Here is a 16,383-nt window from a genome sequence, read left to right on the forward strand (position 1 = left end):
TGTGAGTTACCTAAAATTTGCTTTATGTTTTTAGCCTAAATTTCACTTAATGTGAAAGGTAATGCAGATAAGAATGTTCAGTGGCCAAACAATTAAAAAGCAGCATTCATTTCTACAGTATAGGTATAAAGAGTAAGTCTTCCTATACAGCTTATATTGTATATATTGTGATTAAATTTGAGTATTCTGTACTTTACCTGATAGTTGCAAAATCTTTCAAAACTTAATGAGTATATTCCTTTACACATTCCAAGGCTTTAGCAATGATCTTAGCCTCTGAATTAAAAGGTCTCCAGAAAACAAGTGCACAGCTAGCAGATTTATTGTTAGAGTTACAATCAGCAAACCTGGACCAAATAAACAGTTCCACTTCTTTTCACCTCAAGATCAAAGAGGGCACTAAACAGTTTCATAAAACTAAATACACCATCAGTACAAGTCTCCATCCTTTCCATCGAAATACTTAATCCCACCACAAATAACCTAGAAAACATTTTGCAATATCAAACAAAGTTCCAATCAGATGTTAAAGATGTCGGTGCTTACCAGTGGTGATGTCATCATCAACAAGGTCATGTTCTTCCTCCTGGACTTTGGCTTCAGGCCCAGAGGCATCAGGTGCTGTGGTGATAGTCTGCATGGCTTCTGACGTGACTCCAGCTAAAACAAATGTGAATCACAAGGCTTCATTTTAAAAAATGAAAAGTAAGACAAACAGAAATTTTGAAGATTTTTAATTTACTTAATGGATATAAACGCAATACATTAAAAAATATATATTCACCAAAATTAGAGACACAAATCAATGACTAAAACATTCACATGTGCTCTATTTATTTGTATGTATATATGTACTAGGTATGTACTATATTTACTTTTAACCAAGATCTGAGAAAAACAGAAACAGGATGCTGAAGTATGACATTTTTTACTTGATTCCTTTCAACGTTTTTGCTACAGTTACTTTGGCTGATTTTAACAATTATTCAACAAAGAGGAAAGTGTGGATTGTTTTAAAAGTTTACTTCTTTTTAATGTTAGTTTGTTTATAACTTGGGAGTTGGCAGGAAAGATGAGGACCGGAGAATAATTTGTGCCCTGGAGCTAAGCAACGGACCTGAAACGCACTGCCCAAAAACAGTATAACATCTCCCTCTACAAAGGAATTCGATATAGGCCACATAATTATCACAATGAAAGAACCTAACTGAAAGCAGACAGGCAAAGAAGTTCAGAGGCCAAAAGCTTCTATTCTGTAAATCGCCTGAGAATTTGCCAGCTCACACAAATGTCTTTTCCTTACATACCTATCATCTTTGATGATGCATATTTGTTGTCATCTTGCATCTGTCACATTATTTCTCAATTTCACAACAGATAGTAGAGTGTATCGACATTTTTCACATGGTTATCAAAAGGTATTTCTCAATCATGATAATATACAAATCTCCCCATTAGAAGCTACTCTAGGAGTTAAACTTTCTAACCAAATCAGCTTAAAAGGATATCAATAACTACCTACATAGAATCCATTTAACTATTTTAAAGATCAAACACTTTTTTAGTTTAAGGACTTCTTTTCTTCCAAGGGGTATTAACTGAAACATTTATGCGAAATTTAGCCTTGCTTCCTCCGGTTAACCAAAGGCATCAAAAGAGGAAGAATCTTAGCCACAAACCACCATAACAGATCCAGAAATGGACCTACCAGTATAGGCAGTTCCAAGCTCTAAGGATTTAAACTTGCGGACTAAACACACCATTTTAGTACGGCTACTTATTCAGAGTTGTTTTAAAAAATAATAATAATGCTAAATAATGATCCCTGATGAATAAAAAAATGACAAAGCCACCACTTTGCAGAAGCATTTTTTTTTCCAAAAAAATGTTTTAACTTTCATTTTAGGTTCAGGGGTACATGTGCAGGTTTGCTATATAGGTAAATTGCATGTCACGGGGTTTAGTGTACAAATTATTTCATTACTCAGGTAATAAGCATAGTACCCAAGAGGTAGTTTTTCAATCCTTACCATCCTAGCACCCTCCAGTATGCCCTGGTGTCTGTTGTTCCCTTCTTTGTGTCCATATGTACTCAATGGTGAACTTACAAAAGCATTTTTATTGTGAGATTTATATGATCAATTTTAACATAAAGGAGGGGATGTACTAGAAAAATAATATTGCTTTATTAAAGATAGCTATAAGTAAAATAAATCACAAAGAGGAGATAAGGTAAACATTACATTCCTAAATAGATATTGCTCAAATACAAAACCAAAACTCATTATTTCATATTAAATCAATATATAAATCTTTGAAATATCTCAGTCTCATTTCTTGCTTAGAACTTGATTATTTTTAAAATTATCAACACTGAAAAAATGTTAAGAAATAGTTTGGACAGTGACAATCAGCATTAGTATTTTCCTTTCCTATAAAATTAAGGGATCAATGAGAATAAAGCTGGCATTTATGTAAGTAACAAGTTTATGGATCCATTTACATTTATCTCATTTAATCAGAGAGCCTAAGTAATTGCCCAACATAATACAGCTACTAAATTCAGGAACCAGAATTGAGATGTAGGTCTTTTGATTTCAAACTTCAATATCAATTTATCACCAAGTCTTTCCAGGGACTAAGTTCCTTGGGGACAGGGTGGGAGGTGTCACAGAACATCACAGAATAACCTTGAGAAATCACAGAATCACACAATACTGATTATAAATACTACCAGGCATTCCACAAAGTTCCTGTGCTGTGCCAGTTAACTATTCAACCAAAGGAATTCAGTATTTTGGAACAGAGCTTAAGGAACAAACATGTACATCTCAAAGTAACGGAGGCTGAAAGGCCAGGGAGTTGAGGCTGAAAGACCAGGGAGTTGTGCTAAAACTGGTTCTTTGACAGATGCTTTCCAAAACTTAGTGAGGGTTATAAAATCCCTGGCAGAAAAAAGGAAAATACAAAGAAAAGATAAATACAGACCAATATCTCTCATAGTCTCAAGAATTTGTAACAAAAATAAAAGCAAATAGGATATTTATTTGCTTTAGAATTATATACCAGGACCAAGTAGGGTTTATTCTCAGCATGAAAGGAGTTGAGTTGGCCAAAATGGATCAATATAATCCAAAATATTAACAGGCTAAAGAAGAAAAAAAGAATTCCTGATCATATCAATCATTTGACAAAATTCAACATCCATTCATGAGTAAAAACAGTAAAACCTCTAAGAAAAATAAGAATACCAAGGAACTTGATAAAGAGCATCTACTAAAAGTCTACAACTAACATTATACTTAATGGTGAAAGTCTGAATGCTTTTGCCCTATGACCAGGAATATGGCAAAGAAAGTCACACTCACCACTCTTAACATATCATTGGAAGTTCTACCCAATGCCACAAAGCAAGAAAATACACACACATACACACAGTTTGGAAAGAACGATGTAATTGCCCTGTGTGATGGTTAATTTTAAGTGTCGACTTGATTGGGATCTAAGGGATACCTAGAGAGCTGGTAAAGCATTACCTATGGGGAGGTGTGTGAGGGTGTTTCCTGAGGAGACTGGTATGTGAGTCAGTGTACTAAGCGGGAAAAAATCAGCTCTCAATGTGGGCAGACACCATTCAATTATCCGGGGCCCTGGTTGAACAAAAGAGCAGAGAAAAAGCAAATTCTCACTCCTGGAGCTGGGACATCCTTTTTCTTCTGCCCTTGGACATCATAACTCCAGGTTCTCCAGGCTTTGGACTCCAGGACTTACACCCAGCAACCCTCTGGGTTCTCAGGGCTTTGGCCATGGACTGAGAATTACACCCTTGGCTTCCCTGATTCTGAGGATTTTAGACTTAAACTGAGCCCCACCACCAACTTCCCTGGGTCTCCCACTTACAGATGGCCTATCCTGGGACATTCCAGTCTTTGTAATTGCAAGAGCCAATTGCAAGAGCCAATTCCCCTAATAAGTCAGTCTCTCTCTCTCTCTCTCTCTCTCTCTCTCTGTCTCTCTCCACCTATTCCTATTCTTTTGGTTCTGTTTTTCTGGAGAACTCTGACTAATACACCCCACTCAAAGATAAAATGATTGTCTACAGGGAAATACAGAGGAATTATTGAAACTAATAAGGGAGTTCAGCAAGGCTGCAAAATATAAGAAAAAAACATTGAAAACATCGATTCTATTTCTATATGTCAGTAATGAACAATGGACACCTAATTTTTTTTAAAGCCAGAATACTATTAACAGTAATTATAAAAACTAAAATACTTAGATGTAAATCTGAAAAATCACAAACAGGTCTTCTATGCTGACAACTACAAAACACTGATGAAAGAAATCAAAGGAGATCTAAACTAATGAAACAGAAATACAACGTGTTCATGGGACTGGAAGATTCAAAATAGGAAAGATGCCAATTCCCCACAAATTGACTGATACACAGATTTAATGCAATTTCTAACAAAATCCCAGTAGGATCTTTTTGTAGATACCAACAAAAGTATTCTAAAATTATATGAAAGACAAAGGAATTAGAATAAAACAATTCTGAAAGTGAATAAAGTAGAAAAAAGTCATTTTACCCAATTTTAAGACTTATATAAAGTTATTAAAACCATGAGACTTTGGCAGAGTAATAAACATTAGGTTAATGTAACAGAATAGAGAACCAAGAAGCAGACACACACTAATTGCCAAAATGATTTTAAACAGAGGTGGGGGAAGGATAATCTCTTCAAAACAGGGCTAGAACAACTGAACATCCATAAGCAAAAAAAATGAACCTTGACCTAAGGCTCATACTTTATATAAATAGTAACTCAAAGTGGATCATGGGCTGAAATCTAATACATAAAAGTATAAAATTTTTCAAAAAAAAAAAAAAAAAACTCAGGAGAAAAGCTCTGAAATCTAAGTTTTGGTTGACACCAAAAAAGCACAATCCATAAAAGAAAAAATTGGCAAAGTGGGCTCCATTAAAATTTTTAGACTTTTGCTCTACAAAGGCCCTATTAAGAAGATGAAAAGACAATCTCCAAGCTGAGAAAAAAGATTCACAAATCACATGTCCAACAAGCAATTAGTACCTGGACTGTTTAAGGAACTCTCAAAACTCAAGAGTAACCAATCTGGCATTTCCTCAGAAGGTTAAACATAGAGTGACCATGTGACCCTGCGATTTTACTACCAGCGAATGAAAACATATGTCCCCACAAAAGCATCTACATGAACATTCACAGCAGCACTATTCATAAAAGCCAAAAAGTGGAAAGTATCCAAATGTTCATCAACTGATGAATAAATGATAAATTCATACAATAGAATATTATACAGCAATACAAAGAAATGAAGTTCTAATACATGCTATGGCATGAATAAATATTAACAATTTTAACTAAATAAGTCGCAAAACATTACATGCCATATGACTGCATTTACATGAAATGTCTAGAAGCAGCAAATCTATGGAGACAAAAAGTAAATGTGTAGATTGGCCTAGGGCTCATGGGGGTGGAGGAAACAGGGAGTAATGCTAATGGGGGCTGTGGTTTCACTTTGGGTTGTTTGAAAATGTTCTGAAGCTGATTGTGGTGATGCTTGTACAACTCTAAATCAGCTAAAAAACCACTGAATTGTACACTTTTAAAGGTGAATTTAGTATTAAGTGAATTACATGTCAATAAAGCTGATTTTTTTAAAAGTTTGGTTTTCTAACATTCCAGATCAACCAAAGTATCCATGCCACCTCAATGTACTCTTTTAATACTTTTTTCTGCCACATAGCTGAAGAAAAAAGGGAGGAAAAGAGTCACATAGAACATTTACGCAATAAGAAAGCAAAATTCACCATGAATATTTTGTTTCAGAAAGGCATAATTTTCTACTTAAATTTTTAAAAAATTAAACTATATTCGGCCGGGCGCGGTGGCTCACGCCTGTAATCCCAGCACTTTGGGAGGCCGAGGCGGGCGGATCACGAGGTCAGGAGATCAAGACCATCCTGGCTAACACGGTGAAACCCCGTCTCTACTAAAAATACAAAAAACTAGCAGGGCGAGGTGGCGGGCGCCTGTAGTCCCAGCTACTCGGGAGGCTGAGGCAGGAGAATGGCGTAAACCTGGGAGGCGGAGCTTGCAGTGAGCCGAGATCGCGCCACTGCACTCCAGCCTGGGCCACAGAGCGAGACTCCGTCTCAAAAAAAAAAAAAAAAAAAAAAAAAATTAAACTATATTCTTTATGCTGACCATATTTGTAACTATATTAATCCTCACAGTCAAATTTTCTGGATTATTTTGTTTGCAATCAATAAAAAGTGATTTGTTTACTTCAAAATTATCTATATATTTCATTTTTTAAAGATCAACAAAATATCCTTAACTCCCATAATAGAGGGCACTGTGATAGCAACACACTACTTATGATTTCTAACCTTTCTGGGAGACAGTAAAGGGGTAGGAGAAACTGAGAATGGACAGCCCAAATTACCACACTCAACTCTCAAATCCAAATGGCACAGCTCATTTAAAACTAATTTTAACCAAAACAGCATGGTACTGGTACCAAAACAGAGATATAGACCAATGGAACAGAACAGAGTCCTCAGAAATAATACCACACATCTACTCTACAGCCATCTGATCTTTGACAAACCTGAGAGAAACAAGAAATGGGGAAAGGATTCCCTATTTAATAAATGGTGCTGGGAAAATTGGCTAGCCATAAGTAGAAAGCTGAAACTGGATCCTTTCCTTACTCCTTATACGAAAATTAATTGAAGATGGATTAGAGACTTAAATGTTAGACCTAATACCATAAAAACCCTAGAAGAAAACCTAGGGAATACCATTCAGGACGTAGGCATGGGCAAGGACTTCATGTCTAAAACACCAAAAGCAACGGCAGCAAAAGCCAAAATTGACAAATGGGATCTAATTAAACTAAAGAGCTTCTGCACAGCAAAAGACACTACCATCAGAGTGAACAGGCAACCTACAGAATGGGAGAAAATTTTTGCAATCTACTCATCTGACAAAGGGCTCATTTCCAGAATCTACAAAGAACTCAAACAAATATACAAGAAAAAAACAAACAACCCCATCCAAAAGTGGGGAAAGGATATGAACAGACATTTCTCAAAAGAAGACATTCATACAGCCAACAGACACATGAAAAAATGCTCATCATCACTCGCCATCAGAGAAATGCAAATCAAAACCACAATGAGATACCATCTCACACCAGTTAGAATGGCAATCATTCAAAAGTCAGGAAACAACAGGTGTTGGAGAGGATGTGGAGAAATAGGAACACTTTTACACTGTTGGTGGGATTGTAAACTAGTTCAACCATTATGGAAAACAGTATGGCAATTCCTCAATGATCTAGAACTAGATGTACCATATGACCCAGCCATCCCACTACTAGGTATATACCCAAAGGATTATAAATTATGCTACTACAAAGACACATGCACACGTATGTTTATTGCGGCACTATTCACAATAGCAAAGACTTGGAATCAACCCAAATGTCCATCAGTGACAGACTGGATTAAGAAAATGTGGCACATATACACCATGGAATACTATGCAGCCACAAAAAAGGATGAGTTTGCGTCCTTTGTAGGGACATGGATGCAGCTGGAAACCATCATTCTTAGCAAACTATCCCAAGAACAGAAAACCAAACACCGCATGTTCTCACTCATAGCTGGGAACTGAACAATGAGATCACCTGGACTTGGGAAGGGGAACATCACACACTGGGGCCTATCATGGGGAGGGGGGAGGGGGGAGGCATTGCATTGGGGAGTTATACATGATATAAATGATGAATTGATGGGTGCTGACGAGTTGATGAGTGCAGCACACCAACATGGCACAAGTATACATATGTAAGAAACCTGCATCTTATGCACATGTACCCTAGAACTTAAAGTATAATAAAAATTTAAATTTAAATTTAAAAAAAAAAACTATTTTTAACCGTTTGCTTGAAGGAAAATCTGATAGGTGCTTTTAACTTTTGAAGTTTTCAGCCATATAGTTATGGTAGAAGATTATTAAAAACCATTGTTTAACACTTCTAAGCAAGGTAGTCATTATCTGCAAAGAAGGAATAATATTTTTTAAAATTCCTAGCCATAAACCTAGCTATTTCTACTTTCTACCTTATTTAGTTCTATCAGGACCTTATGTTAATGGGTCGAGATAACAGTACTTTCTGTAAAAGGCAAAATAAAAATCAAATCAGTGGTTGCCAGGGATTAGGAGTGTGACAAAAGAATTGACTATAAAGAGGTAAAGCAAAATTTTTAGCATCGTGAAAATAATCTATACCATGACTATTTACATGTGTTTAAAACTCATAGAACAATATTTTTAAAAGCGTGCATTTTACTATATATATACTTTCAAAAACTTAGCTTGTTAAAAAAAGATACAATAGAAGGTACTACATCACTGTCACCAAAGAGAATTGAAGATTATGCCAGAATACAATGCTATTTTCAACAAAACACAGAGATAGAAAAAACGGTTTCAGTTCTTCCTCCTACAAAAAGCTTAGCCTTTGTCTATCAAAGAAAACGAAATATCCTTGCAAAAAAATAAGAGTCCACTAGGAAAATATATTTATGGAAATTTCAGGGTTTTTTTGTATATCAAAATTATAAATATTGTCAATTAATTATATAGTGATATTTGATATGTTCTTTTGTACTTGACCTAAGTGAGCTTACTTGTCAAATTACACCATACAAGCTAAGGTTTACTTACTTTCTGAGTATTTCCAAAATATTTGACAGTGATGAAAATCTCATAAAGGTTCAATAAATACAACTTGAACAGAATTGAATACTTTCTATCTCATGGCACTAATTATGTTATTTAAATATACTAGAAAATAACAGTAAGGGTACTTTGGGGAAAGAGATATGATAAAAGATATAAAAAGATATAAAGAGAGTAAAGAGATATAATAAAAAAGAAATACAATTAACAGAAAGACATGAGGCACATAAAAAAACAGTGAGTCTCCAAATCCAGATTTCACAAAATAAAAAACCAATGTACATTATAACAAACAACAGTTCTCAATAAACGAGTTTTATACCATGAATTAGGGGCAAAATGGGGGCAGAGGGGGAATGGAGTGGGGCAGCAAGCTGGTATGAGTAAGTTAGGACACAACAGTAAAAGGGAAGTGAGAGGGTGTAGTAAGTAGCAGAAGTGAAAATTAGAGGACAAGAAAGACTATGAGATCCTCATGCCATCTAGATTTCTAAATGCTAAGATAACTCTTCATTGTGAAAAATCTACATACATAAAACTTTCCAATTTTATGCGATATTTTTTAAACCACTTTAGAAGTTTTTTAAAAATGTAAATATGGAAATGTGATCTTCAAAATCAATAGAATTAAACTACACTCAACTAGCTCCACCAGTAAAATTGGATATAGTATTCCAAAAATTATCTTTCAAAAGTTTGTAAATTACCTGTATGAATTTTTTTCCAACTGGCTAACAATATCTGAGTAATAATAAATAATATGAACGCACAAGACTGCAGTGTCATGTGACTAACATGAAATACAAGAACAAAATACTAATTTTTAATATAGTAACATGTAAAAACCAGCACTTTAACTAATATGGAAATATAAAACTACTTCAGTTCATTATTGTTTTTTTTTTTATTGAAGATTAGATTGTAGTGATAAACACTGTTAGGACTAAGAATGAAGAAGGATATTTATAAATATTAACAAAAATTCTATTTCTCATTCTCAGTAATATAGATTTCCACTGAGATTGAAAAATAGATCCAAAAGAATCGCAGATATTTTTATTTCATCAGTTCCTCACAAGTGTGGTTTTCCAGTGGTCCAATTAAAGTACACTGGAGGCAATAATTTGATATGAACATTTACTGTGAATGAAGTAAAATTTAACAATAAGGCAATATGTGAGTATCTAGTTTCTTTTCAGGCAGAAGCCTTGAATTTATTGGAAGCAGATCTCTGCAGTGACTGACCAACACTGCCCCACATTCCCCACAATCCTTATGACAGACAGACAGCCTGCCTCACATTAATTCACTTCACACCACTTCTATCGATCCACAGCCGGTTCCCTAGTCTCTCTGCACACATTGCCTGTCTGGCTGCCTACATCCACATCAGCACATACACACAAAGGCCACAGAAAGATAACCTTTTGCTTTCCATTAAAGATACAGTATCCACTTTTCCTTCTGCAGTAACATCAAAAATATGAAATTAACAGTATAGATGTCTTGTAGAAAAGCCTTCCTGTAAGAAATAGTGAGGGTATTTATCCCTTATTCTGAATAAAGATCACTTTGATTTGTCGAAAACAATAAAGTTAGTTCATTAAAGGCCACAAAGTCATTAGAGAAATGAAAATATAATTTAAAATAAGCAGAATGTCTTCAAGCTCAAATAACAATATAAGAATTATTTGGTAACATGAGTTTTGATCTTTGTTTCTGAAGAAATGAAATATATTTTTTTCTAATTAGTATTTTTTTTTTTTAGAAAACTGCTCTCATATAAAATGTAATTATTAGCAATTCTGAAAGCAACAAAAGGGAAACATTTACTGAAAAAATATGTAAGTAAAACAGAAAACAAGAAGTGTACTATATCAATGAAATATTAATATGACAGCATAAAGCTTTATTATTTCTCTTTCCCAAAAAGAACTTAAAATTGATCCATCATTTAAAAAATCAAGCCTGATGCTTCTAATTATCACATGTACTTTTTCAAAAATTTCTGTGAGATTTGTAGGATATGAGCGGACAACACCAGTTTTGGTTTCAAAAGTCACAAATTAACCAAAGATTATGTTGTTCAACCTATCAACTGTTATGAAACAAAGAAAAAACTGTTTTTATATACAACTGTACTAAAGCATAAGCCTAAAATTATAACCTCTGGCTGATTTAGAAACTCAAACTATAAACAGAATTGCATATATCAGAACTGTGCTAAAGTATGTTCTTTTAGATAAGAGGGTACCTTTGAAATCCTTCACGAATTTTTTTGTTTTGGCTAGGATCACCTAGGCAGAGGTTACATCATCAAGTGGTAACAAAAACAGTACCCTCACTACATACAGTACATTACACCTGTTGTTGTTTATAATAACAGTAAGCTGCTTTGGAAATCAAAGAAAAGGAAACTGATAAGGGCTGCTGAAGTTGACGGCTTAAAAAAAAAAAAAAAAAAAAAAAAAAAAGGATGTTAAGATGTGTATTGGGCCTGAAGGATGGGATAGATCTGAGTAACAGAGAGGATGGCATTGCCAATGTAAGTAAAGCAAAGCCATTAAAACAGTAAACTTAACCATGCAATAGGTATGATAACTGTGCAATGGTATAGGTAACAGTGCAATGTTCCCTCATCATATTAAACACTCAAGGAGCATCCAGGCTATTATGCAACAAGCCCTATACCAGAAACTAGAGACACAAAAGTAAAAAGTTATACCCTTAGCTTCCAAAAAGCTTATATGTAAACCGAAGGAGTCATTAAATAAATTTAAGCATGGAAAATATCTTAATTTTATTTGTGTTTAGAAAGGGCTCTCCTGTAGCAATGTAAAGAATGACTTGGAAGGACTCGATGAATGAAGGTAGCAATGAGGCCAGTGATGTTAAAACTGTGCTACTGGGAGCCCTAGTAGTTCTTCAGAAGTGCCAGAAGGGAGACTTCCACCCTCCCCATCCTTACCTCTTTCTATGTGGTTGTATGTATGCATGCATGCACACACATGCCCACAAGTTTTACAGAAGTTTTCATTTGAAAAAAGGATACCACTTTTTTAAAAGTCTGAAAATCACTGATCTATATATATTTTTAAAGACAGTATTTAATGAGGAAAAAATCAAGAGTAGTTTTCAGATAAAATGTACAGAATGGTAGGGCTGTTTTCTGAGCATGGGGAAGGCAGGAGGAAAAATTTATTCATTTAACTTTTTTTGAATGATAGTTATAATAGGCAAAGAAAATAAAAATGAAGGTAGGGAAACACAAGGACTTTAGACTAGAGAATCTAATAGCCATATTGAAAATACAGATTTATCAATAAATAAGTGAAAATAGTTTACATATGGAGAAAAATCAGCTCTTCTTAGGATGGGAAGAGGAAGAAATACATGTCAAAGACAATTTCACAAGAAGGAAATATTTGAGTTAGGTCTTGAAATATGTGTAAGAATTTACGATGAAATGACACTAGGAGAAGAAAATCGCAGGAAGAAAGGGTACGCTAAAAGTCCCTGGCACATCTACAGAACTGGGTAGCAGAAGCATAAAAAGTGTGAGAAGAGGTAGGCAATGAGGCTAACATAACATTTGAGGCTAGAGCCCCAAAGGCAATGAGAAACAGGGTACTAACAGAAAATTTGAAGTAAGAAAGAAAGAAATTTTCATTCTTTAAAACAGATGCCTGGCTCCAATATGGAAAATGAAGTAGAATCATTGGTAAATATAATTACAAGGTTGCTGGGGCTGGTGACTATGCAATGAAAGTAAATAAAAACTTTAATACCTGAGATTTGGGGATAAGAAAAAAAAAAAAAAAAACCTATGATTTCTCTTTCTGGTCATCAGAATAGCTCAGGGATTCAGTTTTGGGTACAGCCAGAAGTAGTTGTTAAAGACAATTATGAAGGCAGAGAGTTTAATGTGGTATCAATCATAGTCTCCAAAGACACAATCCCGAACACCATAATCCTGAATGTTGAAATCTCGAAAGACAGAAATTCCTAAAGATCAAAATCTCTTCAGTCTAAAACTCCATATGACGAAAATCTCTAGAGTCTAAAGTCCCCAAAATCATAATCCCAAAAGAGTAAATTCCCAAATCCTGAAATCCTGAAAGCCCGATTCTAGGGAATCGACAGTGCGCTTTTTGGTTGTATGCAGGATAGTTACATCATGTTAGCTAGATCATATTAGGAAATATTACCTTTTTATTGTCTTCACTTGGAAATTAAATGGGTTTAAGGAGGAGTGGATGGGTAACAGCCTGACAAGGGGTAGACTTGTGGACTGAATTTTGGTATCAATTTAACTGGATTAAGGAACATCTAGAAACCCAACCCAAAGCATTACTTTGGGTGTGTCTGTGAGAGTGTTTCCAGAGGTGATTAATGTGAGAGTCTGAGTGGACTAGGTGGGAAAGATCTGCCCTCAGGTTGGCAGAAACCATCCAACTGGTCTCCCAGGGTCCAGGGAGAACAAATACAGAAGGGAAATTGGTCTCTGAGAGCTGGGACAGACTTCTCTTCTGCTGCCTTAAACATCAGAAATTCGACTCTATGAAAGTGCATTATCACAACACTGACTTTGTGTATAAGCACTGTGTATGTACGTAAAAATGTTGAAAGTTCCTCAATAAATGAAGAGATGTTCCTTTTGTACATCTGCATTTGCGAAAAATAAAATGTCTCAAACTCTCAGTTCTCAAACTCACACTGCTTATGTGATGACCCGTCACAGTTTTTGATCACTGTCATCAAAAGACTTAGATTGTCTATCACAGTATCTCAGCGGACCACTATTATAAAGCTAAGTACACACAATCACCAACCATGGTGATATGCATTAGTACATTTCACTTTTTGACTTACTTCTTTATGAATAGGTTCACCGACTCATAACTGTTACATCCATATGACTGTCATTAGTATACCAGAGCTTTTATGCTTACAAAATACAGATGTTATTGTTGCTTATTTTATTGTGTGAAGTGGACTATGAAGTGTTTTGACATGCTTTTTATGTTTCTCAAATAAATTCTCTATAAAAACGTAGAAACCACATTTTAAATTACTTTTTCCAGAATTATATTTTCAGGATTTTGATCTTTCGAATTATGATTCTCAGGGTTTTAGACTTCAAAGATTTTAATCTTTTGGGATTTCAATATTTGGAATTTCAGAGTTTGCGACTGTGTATTTAAGATTATGGCCCAAATCCAGTTTAATCTACTAGTAGACAATCCCAGAGAGGTAACAAATAAAAAGCAATAATTTCTGGCAACCCGCCAGGCTGCCTTTGTATCACTGTATAAAACCTGATAAATACAAGATAATAAACAGTGATATGTCATACATTAAGTTCAATGATGGGCCAGGTGTGGTGGCTCACACTTGTAATCCCAGCACTTTGGGAGGCTGAGGTGGCAGATCGCTTGAGTCAGGAGTTCGAGTCCTGCCTGAACAACATGGCAAAACCTCATCTCTACAAAAAAATACAAAAATTAGCTGGGCATGGTGGTGCGCACCTATAGTTCCAGCTACTGAGAAGGTTGAGGTGGGAATATTGCTTGAGCTCGGGAGGTCCAGGCTGCAGTGAGCCATGATGGCACTGCTACCCTTCAGGCTGGGCGACAGAGTAAGACCCTGTCTCAAAAAATAAATAAATTAATTAATTAGATAAATTCAATGATGGATACAAGGGGCTGAGTTTAGCATGGTGCCTGAGATGTAGTAAGTGCTCAATAAGTAGCATTATAGTATCATTAAAGTTATTACCATTGCTTTTGTTGTTATCAATTTTTGCTTATTGTTATTTTTTTCCCTAACTTCAGAAAACACTGAATACTCAGCTTTTTTTCTCCATTTCATGAACCCATTTACTTATGCCTTTTAAAAAACTTTTAGTATTATTTCCCTCCTTTTAGAGCCACAGTTCCAGACATCTTATGATACATGTTTGTAAATAAGACACTTGATGGCAAAAAATCAGAATATTTACATTTCAAAGAACTAATGTATCTTATTTTCTTTCACTGCCAAAAAATGTTATTTTCAAATATCTAAACACACACACACAGACACAGACACATCAGTAGGAAAGCTTTTGATTCTTAATCTCTTCACACAAAGTGAATAAATGGTTTGAAAATAAACACGCAAGAATCTGCTTTTAATATTGTGCTAGCAGATGATATATTTAATTGGCAACAATATGCTACGAGATCACGCTATAAGGTATTTCGGATATTCCAATAACTTATCACAAAAATAAATTAAACGTAATGTGCTCTGACTTTATTATTTGAGAATATTCAGTTATTTTATAGACAAGAAGAAGAATAAAATGGATGAAACTCATAAGAAGTGTTATGTAGACAGTAAATAAATGAGTACCATGTAAGAATATAGGCAAAACTAATAAGATATATTAAGTACAGACAGTAAGTTAATGACCTAGAAGATACATGATAAAAAGCATGAAACAAGCAAGAATGTTACTTATAGAGAGAAATGAACGGAAAGACAGCTCATAAGATAAAGCTGTAACACCTCTCAAAAAAAAAACAAAAACAAAAACAAAAAAAACACAGGAGAAAATCTGCATGACCTTGTATTTGCCAATGAGTTTTTAAGATACAACACCAAAGGCATGAGTCATAAAAGAAAAACTAATTGGACTTTATCAAAATTAAAAACTTTTGTTCTGCAAAGGACGTTGTTAAGAGAATGAAAAACAACCTGCAGACTGGGAGAAAATATTTGAAAAGTATGTATCTGTTTAAGGGCTTCTTTCCAGTACATACGAAGAACCCTTAAAACTTTACTGTTGGGCTGGGTGTGGTGGCTCATGCCTGTTAATCCCAGCACTTTGGGAGGCCGAGACGGGTGGATCACAAGGTCAGGAGATCCAGACCATCCTGGCTAAGAAGGTGAAACCCCATCTCTACGAAAGATACAAAAAATTAGCCGGGCATGGTGGCGGGCACCTGTAGTCCCAGCTACTCAGGAGGCTGAGGCAGGAGAATGGCATGAACCTGAGAGGCAGAGCTTGCAGTGAGTCAAGATTGCGCCACTGCACTCCAGCCTGGGCAACAGGGCGAGACTCCGTCCTCAAAAAACAAAAACAAAAACAAGAACAAAACCAAAATTTTACTGTTAGGCAACCCAAGGTAAAAAAAAAAAAATTTCTTACAAAGGTAAGAAAAATTGGACAAAAGATATAAACAGGTATTTCACCAAATTGGACATATGGACAGCAAATAATCATATGAAAATACATTCAACATTATTAGTCAATAAGGAAATATGAACAAAAATCATGGTAAGATATAACTACATACTTATTAAAATGTCTAAAGTTAAAAAAACACTAACAATATCAGATGCTGACAAAGATACAGAGCAATAGGAAAGCTCACTCCTTCTTGGTAGGCACAACTGCTTTGGAAAACAGTTCCAGTGAATTTTTAATCATACTTACACTTGTACAACCAAGCAATTCCATTCCAAGGTAGTTGCTCACGTGAAAAAACATGAAATTTGTGAAACCTGGAAACTTACATTGACATAATACCCTGTACAT

At 35.1% G+C, this 16,383-nt stretch overlaps 1 protein-coding gene across 3 annotated transcripts in view; it reads right to left on the bottom strand.

The window, feature by feature from the left end:
* Window positions 1–16,383, bottom strand: part of WDR7 (WD repeat domain 7) — a 386,547-nt gene that overhangs the window by 216,991 nt on the left and 153,173 nt on the right. For all 3 annotated transcript variants that reach the window (XM_023218353.3, XM_023218354.1, XM_023218355.3), the window contains exon 19: window positions 547–660. In XM_023218353.3, coding sequence (XP_023074121.1) covers window positions 547–660 — 114 coding nt within the window. The remainder of the gene's footprint in view (window positions 1–546; window positions 661–16,383) is intronic.

The sequence above is a fragment of the Piliocolobus tephrosceles genome, chromosome 18 (genome assembly GCF_002776525.5).
Source record: "Piliocolobus tephrosceles isolate RC106 chromosome 18, ASM277652v3, whole genome shotgun sequence".
Lineage (NCBI taxonomy): Eukaryota > Metazoa > Chordata > Mammalia > Primates > Cercopithecidae > Piliocolobus > Piliocolobus tephrosceles.